Source organism: Hylaeus volcanicus, chromosome 1 (assembly GCF_026283585.1).
Source record: "Hylaeus volcanicus isolate JK05 chromosome 1, UHH_iyHylVolc1.0_haploid, whole genome shotgun sequence".
Lineage (NCBI taxonomy): Eukaryota > Metazoa > Arthropoda > Insecta > Hymenoptera > Colletidae > Hylaeus > Hylaeus volcanicus.
In genome coordinates, this window is record NC_071976.1 from 23,717,546 (window position 1) to 23,734,513 (window position 16,968).

The 16,968-nt window shown below is 41.5% G+C and overlaps 1 protein-coding gene across 1 annotated transcript in view; it reads right to left on the bottom strand.

The window, feature by feature from the left end:
* LOC128878817 (homeobox protein Hmx) overlaps positions 1–11,427 on the bottom strand; it is a 41,086-nt gene extending 29,659 nt beyond the window's left edge. Inside the window, exon 1 of the mRNA XM_054127365.1 lies at positions 10,673–11,427. Within this exon, the coding sequence (XP_053983340.1) occupies positions 10,673–11,417 (745 nt within the window). The 5' untranslated portion in view covers positions 11,418–11,427. The remainder of the gene's footprint in view (positions 1–10,672) is intronic.
* Between the last annotated feature and the right edge of the window lie 5,541 nt (positions 11,428–16,968).

Sequence of the window (16,968 nt, forward strand, 5' to 3'; positions counted from 1 at the left end):
GCTCTGGATTTCTATGCACTCAAACTTTAAATTTCTACATACACAAGCTCCGAATTTCAACGCATCCAAACTCTAAACTTTGACACACACAAGCTCTGGATTTCTACGCACTCAAACTATAAATTTCTAAACACTCAAGTCTCGAATCCGTACGCATCCAAGTTCTGCATTTCTACCCACACAAGCCCTAAATTTCTACGCACGCAAATTCTAAATTGCTACAGGCGCGCAAGGCATAGATTCGGTACGCACACAGAACTGACAATTTCATCGACCAAGCGTAGGATCCTTGGCGAGGCGGCTGCAACGGCAGCGAGATTTCTGGTTTTCAGGTTTCGGTCACGCGATGCCTTTTTTCTCTGTTCCAGGTACCCGGTTATCTTTGGCCCCGGGCGGTTAGTTTCGGACTCTACTCCCCGTCCAATTTACTCTCTTTTAGCCCCGTGTCCCTTCTGTGCCAGCTCCTTACTCCGATATCCTTCCGATCGGTCTTTCGCGCGTCTCATCCCGCGAGAGATATTTAACCCTTTAACGCGCGCTTTATTCCCACCTTTCTGCCTCAAACATGCGTGTTTATTATTCTATTATTTGCTATTCCGATCGAGATCAGGTTCGATCGTTACAGAACACAGTTGAGAGACGTTTGTTGCGAATTCACCTGTTTGTAAACAATAAAATTAAAAGTATGGAGCTTAGCTTGATTCGATGTTTTACATTTGCACGCAAGGAATTAACTGTCGCTAAATGAATACCTGATCGTTCCATGGACGTGTCCTTTAATGAATCGACAGAATCACGGCGAGGTTTACGTTCTGGTCAATGGTTTCCAAGAACTGGAAAATTGAAACCGAGTTACGGCCGGATGGAAAGTTACCACTACTCGGTAGCTATTACTCGCCAATTCCGCGAAGAAACGTGTGAAATAGGAAAATCCCACGATTTGGCGATTGTCGGCGTTGTTGTGACGTCATGATTGCGATTGTGGCTACGCTAATAGCAACAATTGATAATCACGTAACGAGCATCGAGGTTTAGCAATCGGAGCAGAATTATGGGGTACGATGATTAATATCTTTAGGGAAGAATTATTTTTGAAATTAATAATCTCAGTGCTAATTCGAACGACAGACTTATTTTATTTATTTAAGTCTCAAATCGCCGGACTGTTTTATTGTTTTAATACACGCTGATATATAATACATGGTGTTTGCAAACGAAAATTCAATCGAGGGACTTATCTTATTCGTTTAATTAAAGAATGTTCGATCTGTTTTAATGTTATACAGGCATCGGTATTATAAAATACACGATGCTTGGAAATGCAATTTCGAGAAGTCACAAAATTTAACAAGTGCAAGGAATCACAGAGGACAAACTGGTCGAGCAACATCCGTAAAGTCGTATTTCAATGTACTTGAATTACCCTCTTCCAGTTCCTTATCGCGATCATGACTGAATTACATTTATATAAAAATTGATGCGATTATATCAATACTTTTAACATCAGCATACCTTCGAGTATCATTTTAATCAAATCATTCGGTTTAAAGTAAGCTCGTTAATTTTAACATTTGACTAAGAGCTACATTGCCATTTAATTTGTAAAACTGTTTAACTATTCAACTTTTCATTTGATAGAATCTGCACCAATTTTAATTGTGTAAGGTTTCATTTAAAATAAAAGAAAATAAAAATTGGATATATTTCACAGAATATTTGGACTTAATATATTTTGGTTCCGAGGTACAGATATATAATCGACGAAGGAACCACGATTCATTTATAAAACTGTTCAACTAGTTAACGTTTCATTTGATAGAACCTGCACAATTGTAATTGTGTAAGGTTTCGTTTAAAATAAAAAATTGGCTCAGAGGTGCAGGTGTATAATCGACGAAGGAACGCGAGGTTGTTATTAAATTTTCAGGCAATTTAAGAGTAAAACGTAACAGTTTAAGACACATTTTTACGTCCATGAAGGTGCCAGCGATTTTACCCTACGTGCCAACGCGGTCCCGAACTCGGTTTGGGGTTTCGCTCGCGGGAAACAAATCGTTGCACCTTTTATGGCCACGAGTCGGCCAACGCCGAAGGTGCAGTCACGCCTGACGTAGCTAAAAACAAATCGTTCGAGGCCCTCACGAGCAACACGCGATTTATCTCGCTCTGTTTGATCGACAAGGGACCCACGTGAAGTGTTACAAATCGATTTCAATGATACTCCATAAGTAGAACCAACAAACGTTAAATCCATGAACGACTAAGCTCTTTAAGGCCGCGCGAAATATAATAATTAAGATTACGAGAGGAAATTTATTTTCGTACATATCCAAATCTTTACGAATTATTATTTTGTTAGTAAATTATTAGGCTGGTTTTAAATTGGAAACTGAAAATTGATTGGCAAGACTTTCGAAAGTAATTAATTCCGTTTGACATTAGTCATAAATTTGTCCAATTTTTATATTACACGCGAAATAAACATCTGTGTAATTTAGAACACAGCTCTGATAAATAGTCGAACCTTCTCTATCGTTATTCGTTGCTATACGAATCTAGAAATTGATCGACGCACCTGTTCGAACAAACATCATCTTTGAAACTATCGAAAGCCGAATTTCAAATGGAAAAGGGCATCTACGTCAAAGGATGAAGTAAAACTTCAGCTCGACAGACACGATGCACCACGATTCCGTTTCTAGACGCTCGTGCGAAAGTCCAGCTTACGCGCGGTTGCCCCGAGGGTACGAGTTTTGACTTACAATTACAGAAACCGTCCTGTCAAATCGGCAAGATTGTTTCTCTGAACGTAAATTGCCTCGTGGGGCCACTGGCTAACCAACCAATAGTTTGCTGGCTCCGTATAATCCCGGGCGAAATTTTATAGAACAACTTTTACGATAATTGGCTTCGAAACATTTCGGCCGACTGAAATTTTCCTCCGTCGCGAACCTAATGTGGAATTAAGGGCTGAAGCAGCGAAGAACGAGGAACGAGGTGTTGCGCTTAGATGATAGCTTTGTAAATGTTAAAAGGGAACCAGCCGTCGAGTTAAATACAAAAAGAAAAAAAGAAAAAAATATATATTTCTCACGGGTTTCAAATGACTTGAAGTTCGATAAATATAATTAAATTAAAAACAGAGAATTAAAAATAGAGCCAGTGTCATAATATACGTATTTCAAAATTTTCTATTCGTACGATTTCTTAATCCGGGAAACGTCGAGTTAGGGTGCCACGTCCCTGGACAACTCCGAGACGAAACAAACATCATGCAAAAAATCATGTGCATGTTAAACATGGCGAATTTCCATTTAAATGGGCACCGATGTGTCCTCTAGACATTTTTATTCGACTCTGTCAGATGTTTGGGATATCTATTTTTTACATATTCGATTAAGTTTGCCGGCACAACCGCGGCATATGCGTTAGGCGTGTTTTCCTATCAGCTTCTAGATAAAATACATGAATATTAATAGGTCTTCTTATACCGGTAACATTATGTTCGCTCGCTTTATTACGGAAAAATAAGAAAATATGTCACGGTGTATTTGAAATACAGATACGAATTGGACCAGTAGTTTTAACAGTTTTAATTATTACTTAAGCGAAGCTCCATTTGGGCCTCGAGCCACCTTCGTTTACAATCATTATCTAAACGATGCACTCGATTCGCATTAAACACAGACGATAAGAACAATTTCATCGGTGTTGGTCGTAAAACGCAACTAAATAATTACCCGCATGGCCCATGAAATATGCGCCGCGGGAATCGCCAGTAACTGAATTAAAATATATTCAAAAACCTGTTTTAATCAGTTATTCATGACGTATCGCGATAAATTAAGCACCGTTGTCGTTAAACAACTACCCGTGTTAGGCTATTAAACACGTTAATTGACGACTCCACTGCCATTTACGGTTATGTACATTACACGAAATTATTGAACAAAAGTGCCTATTCCTAATTCTAATAAAATAAATTCTAATAAAATGAGCACTATTCTACGTATTAATAAATTATTTATGGAGGTATCTGAAATGAATCAATAATTTTATTCACGGTGGACAAGTAAGCACAAAACGATAGGTATTAGTGAATGTAGACGTTACGAATTATTAAACTTACGAATTATTCACTTATTTTTGTCGAAGTCACGGTGTTTCCAAATTTTTCATGTTTTTAATTACTTTTTTGGTATTTATGTTACCATTTATACCTGCCTTTTTATCGAAATAAATATATAAAATATGTATTACGATTTTTGTTATTATTTCTCCCTTTATCTGGTTACTGCGATAAATACATTGATATTTTTTAAAATTTAATTTGGAAAATCAAGCTTCTAACGGTTAATCGACAGTCTCTGTACATAAAAGTCAAAAGAGTTGAAAAGACCGATATTGTGTCACACCTGAAAAGGCTTCTCCAACCCCAAACCCTTCAATCCCACAATCACGCCGACCCGTTAGATCCTAATGCTGCGACGATTCGCACTCGAGCTGCGGAGGAAGCAATTATCGAGGTGAAGTCTGGTTCCCACGTTTCGAGCAAACATCAGAAATCGGCGTCACTCGATACTCGCGATTACAGGGTTCGTTACATTGTCCCGTTGCGTTCCAAACACGCCTCGAAACGGAACAACAATCGGCGAAACTTCGTGTTTGGGCACACGTGTGCCCGATACTTTTCGTACGCCTCACGGAATTGTAATGGCAGGTTTCATTACGCGCACGAAAAAGTCAGGCGTCGACCGAGTGGACGGTTAATTATGTATTTTGCAGGTAACTAAGGTAAGTGTCCCAATTATTTACAAAAATAGAGAAAATGCCGCTTGAAGCGTGGCCTAGGAGTCATGGTTTTTATATTCCTAGGTGAGTTGAGGGGGTCATTTAATGAACTTCGTGGAGGGTTCGCCTTTAACAAATTTATTTATTCTTGGATTATTCTATACGTCGGAAAATTAACGGTGAACGTCCATATTCTGTTCAATTCTGTTTTAAATGAATTATATTCTTAGTTAAAGTTTGCTATTATGTATACTCTATATATTCAATTATATCTCGGTTTATTCGTCCAAGAAGACGTTAAGATAATTTGGAAGAGAATATAGAAACAGATTCCTCGTCAGAAATTTGTCAAAAGTTTAATTAAAAATACTCTTCTCGTTGATTATTAGAAACGTACACCCTTAATACCAAACTTGTGCTATCTCGGCTAGTATTTGACACACTGATAGAAACAATGCGAAGGTGGCGATAATTGTGTACGTGTCGAATTAAGCGCGCTCATCTCATGTTTTAACGTTTATTCCCGCATTTTTCGCGTGCAGTTAGCTCGCCGGCCAATAACCCTTTGCACGCTGGCGACGTCCTTATTATTCTCTCTTTTTCGCGATAAACCGAATCGACGCTGTCAAAGGGGACAGCTTAACGAGAAGGGTCTCTCCATCGACGTGTGCAAATGAATACGGATTCTTCCCAGCCGAACCGTTATTTCGTAATTGACGCTTCGAAATTGCTCGAATTCACGTATTTACACAATGCCATAAGTGAGCCAGTAGGAGTCGCGAAAATGAATCCCACTTTTTTTCACGTTAACCATTATCAGTTCAGTTGGCCAATCACGTTCGACACATATCACGCGGTAATTCCATCCAATGTTGCGCTTTTAACTGGGAATCGAACTATTATTTAATTATTTCCTTATACAGTTCGAGCGAGCACGTTTCAAGCATATCTTTTCATCCGTTTCGACTGTGTTTCGGGTCATTCTTTGGAAATTCTTTTGCGTCTGTTTTCTATTTATATGAACACTGTCCATGCAAGGCGACTGAGTGCAAGTCGCGAAAGAAACTTTTGGGACAACCTAATACATAACGTAAGTCCTAATGGATATTAGAATAGATTTCTATACACACCAAGTTCAACAGCCAATTGCTTATATTCTAAGAGATTACAGATATATTTGACAGTTACTAGGCGAGAATAATTCTGTTAGCTTAACATTTAATTATTTACAACTGTAGTTTAAATAGATTTACCACTTTGTTGCTTCGAGCACTTCGTAGTAATAAAACTAGTGATGACTTGTTTCGATATTGTATTTTTACGACTTTTGATACGTGTGTTCTTGAAAGGGGTGGTTCGGTGAGGGGGGGGGGGGGTGATTTGAAACAACTTTTTTCTTAGCGAAAATGTTGTCCGAGGCTTCGTTAAGGAGATATCAGCAGAAAACCTCGACCAATCAGAGCGCGGCCGCCGAGCGCGTAGCCTATGCTACTGCGGCTGCCTAGTGCGGAGCCTGTTACTGTGTCTGTCTAGCGCGGAGCCTATGCTACTGCGGCTGTCTAGCGCGTAGTCTGTTACGGTCGATTCAGACTATACGACACGGACCGGCAACGACACGTATCGGCACCGACCTGAACGTTTCGTCAACGGGAATAGTGTGAATAGTTTCATTAAAACGCGTGTTTTAATATTTTGTCGTGTCGGTGCCGGTACGTGTCGTTGCCGGAACGTGACGGTCCGTGTCGTATAGTCTAAATCGACCTTTACTGTGGCTGCCTAGAGCGGAGCCTATGCTACTGTGTCTGTCTACCGCGTAGCCTATGCTACTGCGGCTGTGTAGCCTACGCATCGCGGGCGCTCCAACGGTATACGCACGCTTTGATTGATCGGGGTTTTCTGTTAATATCTCCTTAACGAAGCCTCGGACAACGTTTTCGCTAAGGAAAAAGTTGTTTCAAATCACCCTCCGAACCACTCCTCTCAAGGACCTCCAACAGTTTTGGTACACCATGTATAAAAACCAGCTTGTATTCACACCATATATTCGTGTGGTGTTCCGGATTGTTTTGTTTTTGTTAAACCCTCCAGGTGGAGCTGGGGTCGCTCTTTTCGAAAATTCTTATTTATGGACCGATTTTTACAGCTGTAATTAATAAGTTTACTTCAGAAAAGCATAGAATTACCCACCCAATACATAGGCAACGAATGTAAATCCTGGGGAGCCCCAGCGCCCCTTTGTTATCAAACAACAAAATCCTAAAGCTCTTTTTAGGAAAACTTTTGTCCAAAGTCGGGAATCTTATGGCTAACGCTGGTCGTTAGGACGTCGCGTTGGGTAACAATCGGCACATAGACGACATCAATTATGAATTGCTGGGAAATAATTGAAGCGTGCTGTCGTCGCGATCAAGCTAGGACCGAATATGTCGAAGACACTTGCACACCGGGGCGTACATACGTGTAGGTTAGTGTGCGCGAAACGCGGTCGCCGCTGTGACATTTTAATGGCGTGCGGACAAGTTGAAGTCCTCACGTTCCTTCGGTTCGCTCGATAAACCCTCTCGTTTTTCTCCCTTCTCGTCGCAGATAGCCGGTGGCTTTGCTGAAAACACTATCGGCTCGGAACAAGTCTCGTCCAACGAACCGTTGCCTTTTATCTAACTACCATTTCCGCTAATGAGACATGTTAGTTAAACCGATGATTGAGTTTGGATGAACGCGCAACGGGAGATGCTGACGGAATTCGTTTGGACGCCGCGGAGAGAGATCACGGCGTCGCAGGGAGCAACTGTTCGATCCAAACGGTAGATATCGCCTTAAGGGGAGGTTACCGTTCATGACGATGAAAAATTAGATATTTTTTTTATATAATTTGCATCCTTAAAATGTTTAGAACACGTAGGTATAAGGATATTTTCATATCTAAGGTACTTTAAAAGTTGTTTTCGAAATAGTTTTCTTAGAGCGCAGGACACTTTTTTCTTAAAAAAAAAATTGAAATTTAACTTTCAATTATACAAGAATATATTACGTTGAAACCTATATCCAATAGTATTTATTTTATATTAAAAAAAAATTCCAGAACTTCACGCATGTTTTATGCGTCTCGACGGTAACCTCCCCTTAACGAATTCGCTCGTATCCAGTGGTAAGCGGAATTGGAAGGAATACAGTAGGAAATACAGTGGGAAGTTGATACGTTAGGTAAATAAATAATAAATAGACAACCTTATCTCTTGGAAGCTGATGTTATCCCAGTAATAGAGTTAAATGGATCGTGCGCAATTCAGTGAAAACATGAAACATATAATATTGTCCATGTACTACTTACTACTAAAATGAGAGAAATTTGAGGGAAAACTTAATATTTAAATTCATCATACTATTCCCAACGTTGAGAAAAGATTGACAGCAGGAATAACTGGTACCTCGATGGAGCCTGCTTTCCTTTCTGAGCCCTACCTCCTAGCTATCGACGAGAGACAGTTCTGTTTCCCCCGCAGTATATTTAATTAAAGAAGAGCAATCAACGTTTCGTTAGTCATACACGATTCCAATTAGAGAAACTCATATTCCAATCAACGACGCGGATTCTGAAAACCTGTCTCTCTCAGAGCACGTTCGCGTTTCGACACTCGCGGAGCACATTCCCTCGGTCTGAAGATCGCGGGAATTAATAATGCCCGGCGATTTTCCTAATTGCACGGATTATCCGGATCGGTTGTACCCATTGATAACAATTATACACGTAAATTGTGCCCGTAGATAGCGTAACACAGGTGCAACGACGCGCATTCACGGCCAGGTGTGTAAAGGAAACCAGAATGGCCGTGTATGGTTGACGGTTAAGGGATGTTTCTAGATGTTTTAGACGACCGACATTGCCCTTAAATCTTGTTATTCAAAGCAAAATCGTACTGTAATCATTCAAAAGAAAAAGCACAGGCGTTCGGCGTGTACCTAATTGTTTATGATACAAATATAAAAGCGCTATAAAACTAAAGATATCGACATTTCCTTGATGGTCATTTAAAGAACCTGTAATATCAGACCGAACTCGTGGAAACGTTTATCCGGAAGTAATTTGTAACAGCGACGGGATAAGAATACATTTATTTCGTAATAACCGAGAGTTAATTAACGAATCAATTTAATTTGACGTGGTAACGTTATTCAAATTCCTGTCTTCTAATTTTCCAACCGTCTTCTATGGAACAGGTACAGTTTATTACAGAGTAAAACTCGTATCCAGAACGACGTGCGTTCTAATTAGCAATTTCAGTGGAAAGGGCGTTATCTGAACTGATAAACTCGTTATCGAGAACTATTAGCTGATGAATGAACCGAAGAAATACGAGTTCGAGCACGAGTAAATTAATCGGGGATATCATAAAACAGAAGTCCAACGAATGTCTTTTTCATTCATTCCGCCGTCATCGACTGCGTTCGTACTCTTCGTCTCTCAAAGACGGAGATAAAAAAAATGCCCATTCACGCGGGAATCGTTATTGCATACATTAAGGATGGCATTATTTTTTAAATAACCGCGGTACGATTCGAACAAAGTCATTTCTCCGCCGCGGCCGACTGTGACTCACGTAACTAGAGAATAATGACGCGTTTGTAACAATCAGAAAATGCGGTTGATGAACGAGAATCAAGGTCCAGCGGGGAATCGTGTTTTGCGGGAGAGAAAATGACATCCCCTTGCGTTTAACCGATTTACGATAATGCCCACAATTTCGTTTCGCCTGTAATGTCGAAATTTAATGGCAGCGATCACTGTTACAAGAATACTTGGCGAATAGGCAATGCTAACGCGCCGCAAATTAAACCGAGATTTGGAAAAGTATACGGACTATGTTGCGACCGATAAAAGAAGCGTTCTAGCTGAAAATTAAGCGAGGGATAATTTAATCGCGAACCATCGTTGTTAGTTTGATTACTGGAAATATTTGATTCGAGGATGTTGCATGAAAGGGGCCGAATGTAAACTTCTACTGTTCGTATATTCGAACAGAATTTTGTGTACGGTTATGTATTATAGAAATTTTGTTCGGATACACGAACGATACAACACCAGATTCGACCCAGTTCATGAAACACCGTCAAACCGGACAGTTGGATTATTAAACGAGCAATAACTTGATCGTGAGTTATCCTTACTCGTTTAATTACCGGAAGTATTATGCATCGAAACAAATGTTGTACTGTTCGTATATTCGAACAGAATTTTTTGTAAATGGTGATGTATTATACAAATGAGTGAACGATACAACACCAGATTTGACCCATCTCACGAAACATTGGATTATTAAACGAGCAATAACTTGATCGTGACTTATTCTTACTCGTTCAATTGCTGGTAGTATTATGAATCTAATATAATGCTGTGTTGTTCGTGTATTCGAACAGAATCTGTCGTAAATGTTAATGTAGAAATGAGTGATACAGAAGAAAATTAAATGTAAGTGTCTTATGGTTGTTAATATTTGAATAATAATAGTATTAGTGGGACCAGAAAATAATGTCGTATCTTTTACATTAAATTCAAACAAATAAATTAATAATATCACTTATTTTTAACGAATTGTATACTGTCCTCGTTATCAACAATCTCTTGCCACCTAGTGCGCAAATGTTCAATACCTGATCGACAAAAATCAATTGGCGCACAGTGAGCTGATAAATAATAAACAAGTACTTTCTGGCACCTCTAATAGGTACGAATAAAACGTAGCTTTAGCGTTAATCACGATTTCAGAGAATCGTTCCCACCGAGCTTCCGCCTTTCGCGACGTTAATACCATCAATCTCCCTTGTATCCCATTGGGAGCCTTAAATTTCGTTGAACGTGTCGGGATCCCCGCGATTCTCTTACCTGCCAGCCTGTCCTTGAGGTGTGGGTGTCCCTGAAGCGGATGTGCGGCGAGGTTCGCCAGTAAGCTCGCCCTGTGGAGACCCGCCGCCGCCGCCTGCTGCTGGCTGTGTTGAAGAGCTTGCAAACTCCACGGCGGTATCAACGCCTGTGCCGGGAGTGCACCAGTCGTCGTGCCATTAGCACCGGGTGGTCGATGCGCGGGAACTCTTATTACACCGCCTCCGGTGTATATCAGACCAGTTCCGGTTGGAAAAAGTCTGAAGGGCGCCAAGAGGTCCGCGGCGGTGGAGCAGTGGACCGACGAGACAGAATTCGTCTGGGTCTCGGGAGTACTTCCTGTGTCGTCGTCGTCCTTTTCGGACAGTTTCTCCTCGATCTCGTGGCCCCAGGACCTCCTGCCGTCATCCAAGGTCATCGACAAGCCACCGTTATTGTTACCCTCTTCCCAAGACCACTTCCTTTCCTTATCGCTGTCCAAATCCTCCGAGGAAGGGCTCTTCGGGTTCTGCGAGCGATTCTCGCCCAGCAAACGGCTAATACTGAACGGATGGCTCCTCGGCGATTCGTTCTGCAGGATCCTCGAGCTGGTCTGACTGGGAGGCGGGGAATTCGAGCACTCCGAGTGCTCTTGCGGCAGACGACGATTGTCGTTGGTGTAATTATGGGGACTGCAACTCCCGGAGTCGGAGTCGTCGACATTGATCTCCTCCGTCGCGTCCACGTCGCTGTCGCAGTGAACAGACATTATCTCTTCCCTAATCGATCCTGATACTTTTCAAGGGTGTGATTATTGCGATCGTTCGCCACCTCGCGAACACATTCTGCGCGTCTGTCGCCCCCCCACACCGATCGTTGAATCTCACCGACACACCTAAATTGGAGTTTCGAGCGCGATACCGAAACTGCTCGCGATCTAGAGAACGAGTTTTCATCCGACAGTCGAATCGCTGCGTATTCTGGCTCGCCTGACGGCCATGTTGTTCGCAAACGTCTTGAGTCCTAAGTGCCGAATTAAATCCCGCGTTCTTCCTCACTGGCGAGGCACTGATAACGCTCGTCGTTGGTCATAATACAAAACACTGAGTCACTACCGTGGTCACTGGTTCCCAATGTTTGCGTGTATCACTTGTCACTTCGACGAATGATCAACATCGAACGTTCGTCGTCCGGTCGGAGACACTCTCTCGAAACTGGAGGAACTCCGTTGCTTCCCCTCCTGGCGCTCCTGTTCGACGGAAGCTGCGGCCGCGACAGGTCTCGGATCGGTTCTCGAAGGAAGGTTAGGAATCGACGAGGTATGACAGGACGAAGGGCGCACTGGACAGCGGCGGACCAGCGACGAGTGGCTCACGTGGTACACAAAAGGGCTGTGAGTGTTCCCGTACGGAACTCGATCCGTGTGTCGGGAATCCAGGTCGGTCGCGACGAGAGAGACGGGACGTTGTGAGGGAACCAGGGAAACCAGATGGTTCATCCCTTCCACGGTTCTGCGACGACTCGAGCCGCGACCCGTAATCCCCATCGCGCGGCATCGCCTACCACCGGTACCATCGACCAATCTCCTTCTTCTACGTCCCGCCCACAAGCTCGCCGATTGGACCGCGTTAAATTGATACCTATTTAACATTTGAGCAGAATGTTGCAGGCGATCGCCTTTTTCTCCTATATTATTTATTGCCCGATCGTCGTGCCTCCTTTTTTTTTTCTCCCTGGCTACCCGTCCCCCACTACGTTTCTTCCTCCATCCCGGCGTAGCCCCGTATGTTCCGTCTTCTTCGTCCTTCCGCCCCGCCGCGGCCTGGCCATTTCTCTCTCGCGTTCTCTCGCGCACCTAGAGGCTCCTCGTCTCCTCGCAGAGACGTGCCGCATTGAGTTGAAGAAGCGGAGGGACTTAATTACGACGAATATCCTTTTGGCCCCCACCACGATCCTTTCCCTTCTCGTGCTGCCCCGTTACTCGTCCTTCTCTCTTGCCTTCTTTTCGCCATCGTCGTTCTTGCCAACTTGTCTCCTCTCGTCCTGCTTCTACGGACACTTGATACCCGCGTACGCGATGTCCGCTTTACCCAGCTTTGGAGTTCGCGCCATGATCGCGGGCCAAATCGTATTTCGTTTCGTTCAGGTTTCTCGCGTTGGGCGCCCTCGAGAAACGTGGAGGTGAATTTTTGGAGCAGTAGGGGATGAGCATCTTGGTGCAGTTTTTTTGGAGCAGTAGGGGGCGAGGAAGTTCGACAAGCATTTTGGAGCAGCCTTTTGAAATCGTAGAGGACCAGGAAGTTCGAAAGCTTTTTGGAGCAGTAGGGGACCAGGAATTTCGAAGGTTTCTTGGAGCAGTAGGGAACGAGTAAATTCGAAAGCTTTTTGGAGCCCTAGGGGACGAGTAAGTTCGATAGCTTTTTGGAACAGATTTTTGGAGCAGTAGGGAACCAGGAAATTCAACAAACTTTTTGAAGCCATTTTTTGGAGCAGTAGTGAACGAGTCAATTCGACAAGCATTTTGGATCAACTTTTTGGAGTGCCTTTAAATTTCATTTTCTTAACGTTAATCGTGATTAAATACATTCTTAGATTGCGTTAAATATGAAGAAAATATCAAATATATGTAGATATTATCACGTGTTATCCAATGAATTAGTATACGCATTACTTTTGAGATAACTCTTGATTCTCTTAACACGTTAACTGCCATACTACTCGTGACAATGTATATGAACCTAACAATTTCTTTCTATATAATTGGAATTTATTTTTGTTGAATTTAAACTAGTATTTATTTTTGCAATTTCCCGAAAATCACGAGTCTCATGCAGATTTATTTTCTGTGACGTCTCATCTTCACGATTAATTTGTTTAATTTTTTAGCGATACTCTCTGATTCTTTTTTTTCTATGTATATTTATTAGGAACGAAATATACGGACTCTCACGGACCTTTTCGCGACATAATAATAGAAACGAATATTCTAATTGATCGAGACGTCTAGGTTTTTTGTTTAGGTATTCAGACCACTATATTCGGACGTCGTATTAATGGAAGAAGGATGCAACGTTCGTCCTGAAAGTTCGTGCTCGCTGATACGGTAACGGAAATTGGACCAAGAAAATGGCGGAAATTGTAAATAATTAAACTTTCGGAAGAGACTAGTGGAAATAACCCGCATTTTATTGACAATGATTGGTAATTCAGAGGATGGATAAATGAATTCTGCACGAATTGAGTGACGTTCAGAAACTTGAACGAATACAAGGGTTTCGTTGCTGCAGAAAAAGAAACAAACTCTATACCGTTGTTTCTTAAAACATGGAATAACAATTAATCGCAGAGAAGTGCATTTAAAATAAATACACTGAAACATAGATGAAAATCAATTCTCTATGTTACACAGTGGAAATCGTATGGAAGTTAATGGATGGTTCACGTGATAGGTTTTAAAAGATGCTTCCAATATTCCTTCATTCCTATAAAAACATCGTTAACAAAAATAAAATCTTCAATTCGTTAAAATGATCAAGCTGGAGCACGCGATGTTTCAGTTGCAGGGGAGATCGGCTGAAGAAAACGGCGTTTCATGCGCACGGACACGACACTTAGGCTTTTATTGCAGCGATGCTATGCCAACGTTAAGTTTCATGCAGCTAGGTATGCGCTGGCCACAGAACGCAGGTCAAAACAACCGAGCAAAAGGCCAGCCACGCCGATTTCCCTTGCCCTCCCGCGTTGTTAGTTGAACATGAAGACGACGTGCCCGCCGAGAACCGCTTTCGCGTCTTACCCTGTCCACCGAGGCTGGTTTTACATACCTACGCTCTTTAATTCCGCCAAACGGTTCGTGCTATGAAATTTCCATCCATCGACGTCCGAGTATTTAAGTTTTACCGAGAAGCAACGAACGTTGAAACTTAACAGCGAGGATAAAGAGGAACAACGACTGAAGTTGAGACGAATTTAGAAGATAGCTCTGTGGAACGACAAGAGGTGAACAATTTCAAAGGGGAAATTATGATTTCGATTTAACCACCGAAGATGGAGATTGGAGTGCCAGGACAATATAAGAAGAGTAGCCGAGTCAGGTTCGCTTTAACCCTGAATTTTGTAATCTTTTTTTTTGTAGCTATTCAGATTTGATTGATTCAGATCAGATTGATGTAGTTTATCTGCGAGGTAGAGTACACTGGATACAGTTAATACTAAAGGTCTTTATCCCTATCGATCGACAGGTTGTACAACCTGATAAAAGTGACTGTGCCTCGTGCAATCGCACGGCGCCCAGGCACCTCCTTTTATTCGAGCCAATTTAAGATGGTGACCATCGACAAACTCCACCCGCCATTTTCTCTGTCTTATCGAACGACTTCATCGCTCCATCTATCTGTATTCTTCAGGTGTGTCTTCTTATTCTTCAGGTGAGACTTTATTTACATGCGAACTAATTGCTTTAAGAAGGAAATTTCACTCATCGCTCGACACGCAATAATTACAATCGACTGTACTTTGATTTAGACTACAAGGATCGAGAACAAAGTTGGAATTAGTCGCCAGCGTTCATTAAATTTCAGGATGCTTCATGCCGAACCGTTTTTAAATACCGAAAAAACGCAGAGGGTTTGGGAGCGGCCAAGCGCCCATGCACATGGCTCAATGAAATGGGAAAAGTTTGGAAAAAAATGGCGCATGAAGTATTCATCGCCACGGTGAATATTTAAATCGAGCTCCCATCGAATCGATTCATCGATTATCGGACGCGTAGAGCGAAACGCAACGAACACGCGTAGCGTGGCGCAAGAGCGTTTCGATCGACAATTCATTTGAGAGTAATCCGCGTGCAGTTGTGCAATAAACATCGCGGTGATGGCAACGAAATAATTTGCTGTATACGTAGTGGCGAAACAGCGACTTAAGGCCACCATCTCGCGTTTTGCGTTACCACCGCTCTCTGAAATTACTTTCCCAATGGCCGAGGCCACGTATTATTGCATGTATTGCAACGTGTCTGTGCCATTCGAAATAAGGCATTGGTAGTCGACAGTGGTGGAGAGTTACAAAAAAAAAAAAAAAATATTAAGAAGAAACTGTTGGAAATTACCATTTTGTAATAATTGGTAAGAGGATTGTATAAGGACTTTGGAAGCGGTTGGATTTCGATGCATTTATAGGAAATTCGAAGGTGAATACAAAATGCGCACAGTGTGTAATAATATAAAAAATGATTGAAAGTAAATCTAATATATGCAGAGTAAAATAGATTCCTATTTAGGTTCAATTTTTGCGGATACCTTTCCAAAGATTTTATTTTGTAATGCTTCTAAAAGCCTTTCCATTTTCAACTTTTAATTTATTAATTACTAATAAGAGTTTGTCTTTTGAAAAATATTGAGTTATTTATATAAAGAACGCTCGAGATCATCCCGTATTATTTTATCAGCCGAAGTCCTATGGGATTGGTCCAATTTCATCATAGGTTCCCTGTCAGAAATAACGAACGTTTTTGTATTTATTTCTTGGATCTGGTTAAATTCGGTCCGGCGATATTGATAAAACACCTGCACCACTGTATAGATTCAAATTTCCATAAGAGATTCAATATACTGAATTATTGTTGGCTTCCTTTTCTAAATATAAGGCAGACGTTTCAATCTATTTAGCATATTTACGGAATGCAATATTCGTCGTTCATCAATAACTTCCATCGATGGATTTCAGTTATTGGCTAATTTCATTCCGCGAAGTATGGGAGGCATTTCGCTTCGCAAACTTTCGGTAGAATTATGTATTCTATAGCTGACTGAGAAAAGATTCATGAAACCGCCTGATATTCCACGAAATGTGAAATATAAACATAACGTTTACTTAAGTATTTTGGAAAACGAAATCTGATCGGAAGATCGATGAATTTTAAATTATTGCTTCGACTATTTAAATATTGAAGACTTCGTTCGTAAAATGATAGCAGCTTCTTATTCAAAAGAATACTTCGTTCACTTTTGGCGAGGAAGAAACGAGCCAGAAAGGTAAACACGTTTCGATATCGATACCGCGAATTGACGAGCCATTTTATACCTGGGAAAATGGATATTGCCGTGTAAACGTTAAAAATGTCGTTCAGAAGTGGAAGTCCAACCGCAACATAAATGTTCGAAGGTAATACCTTCGTGGAAAAACGGAAACGCAGTTATGGTACCTACAATCAACCTGTCGTCAAGGAAACGAGCATTGCATCAGTATACTCAATTGATGCAGAAGGTCTGTTCGCCATATTTAGGGGCTGACGCAAATTCCAAATCTTATATTTGGAAATT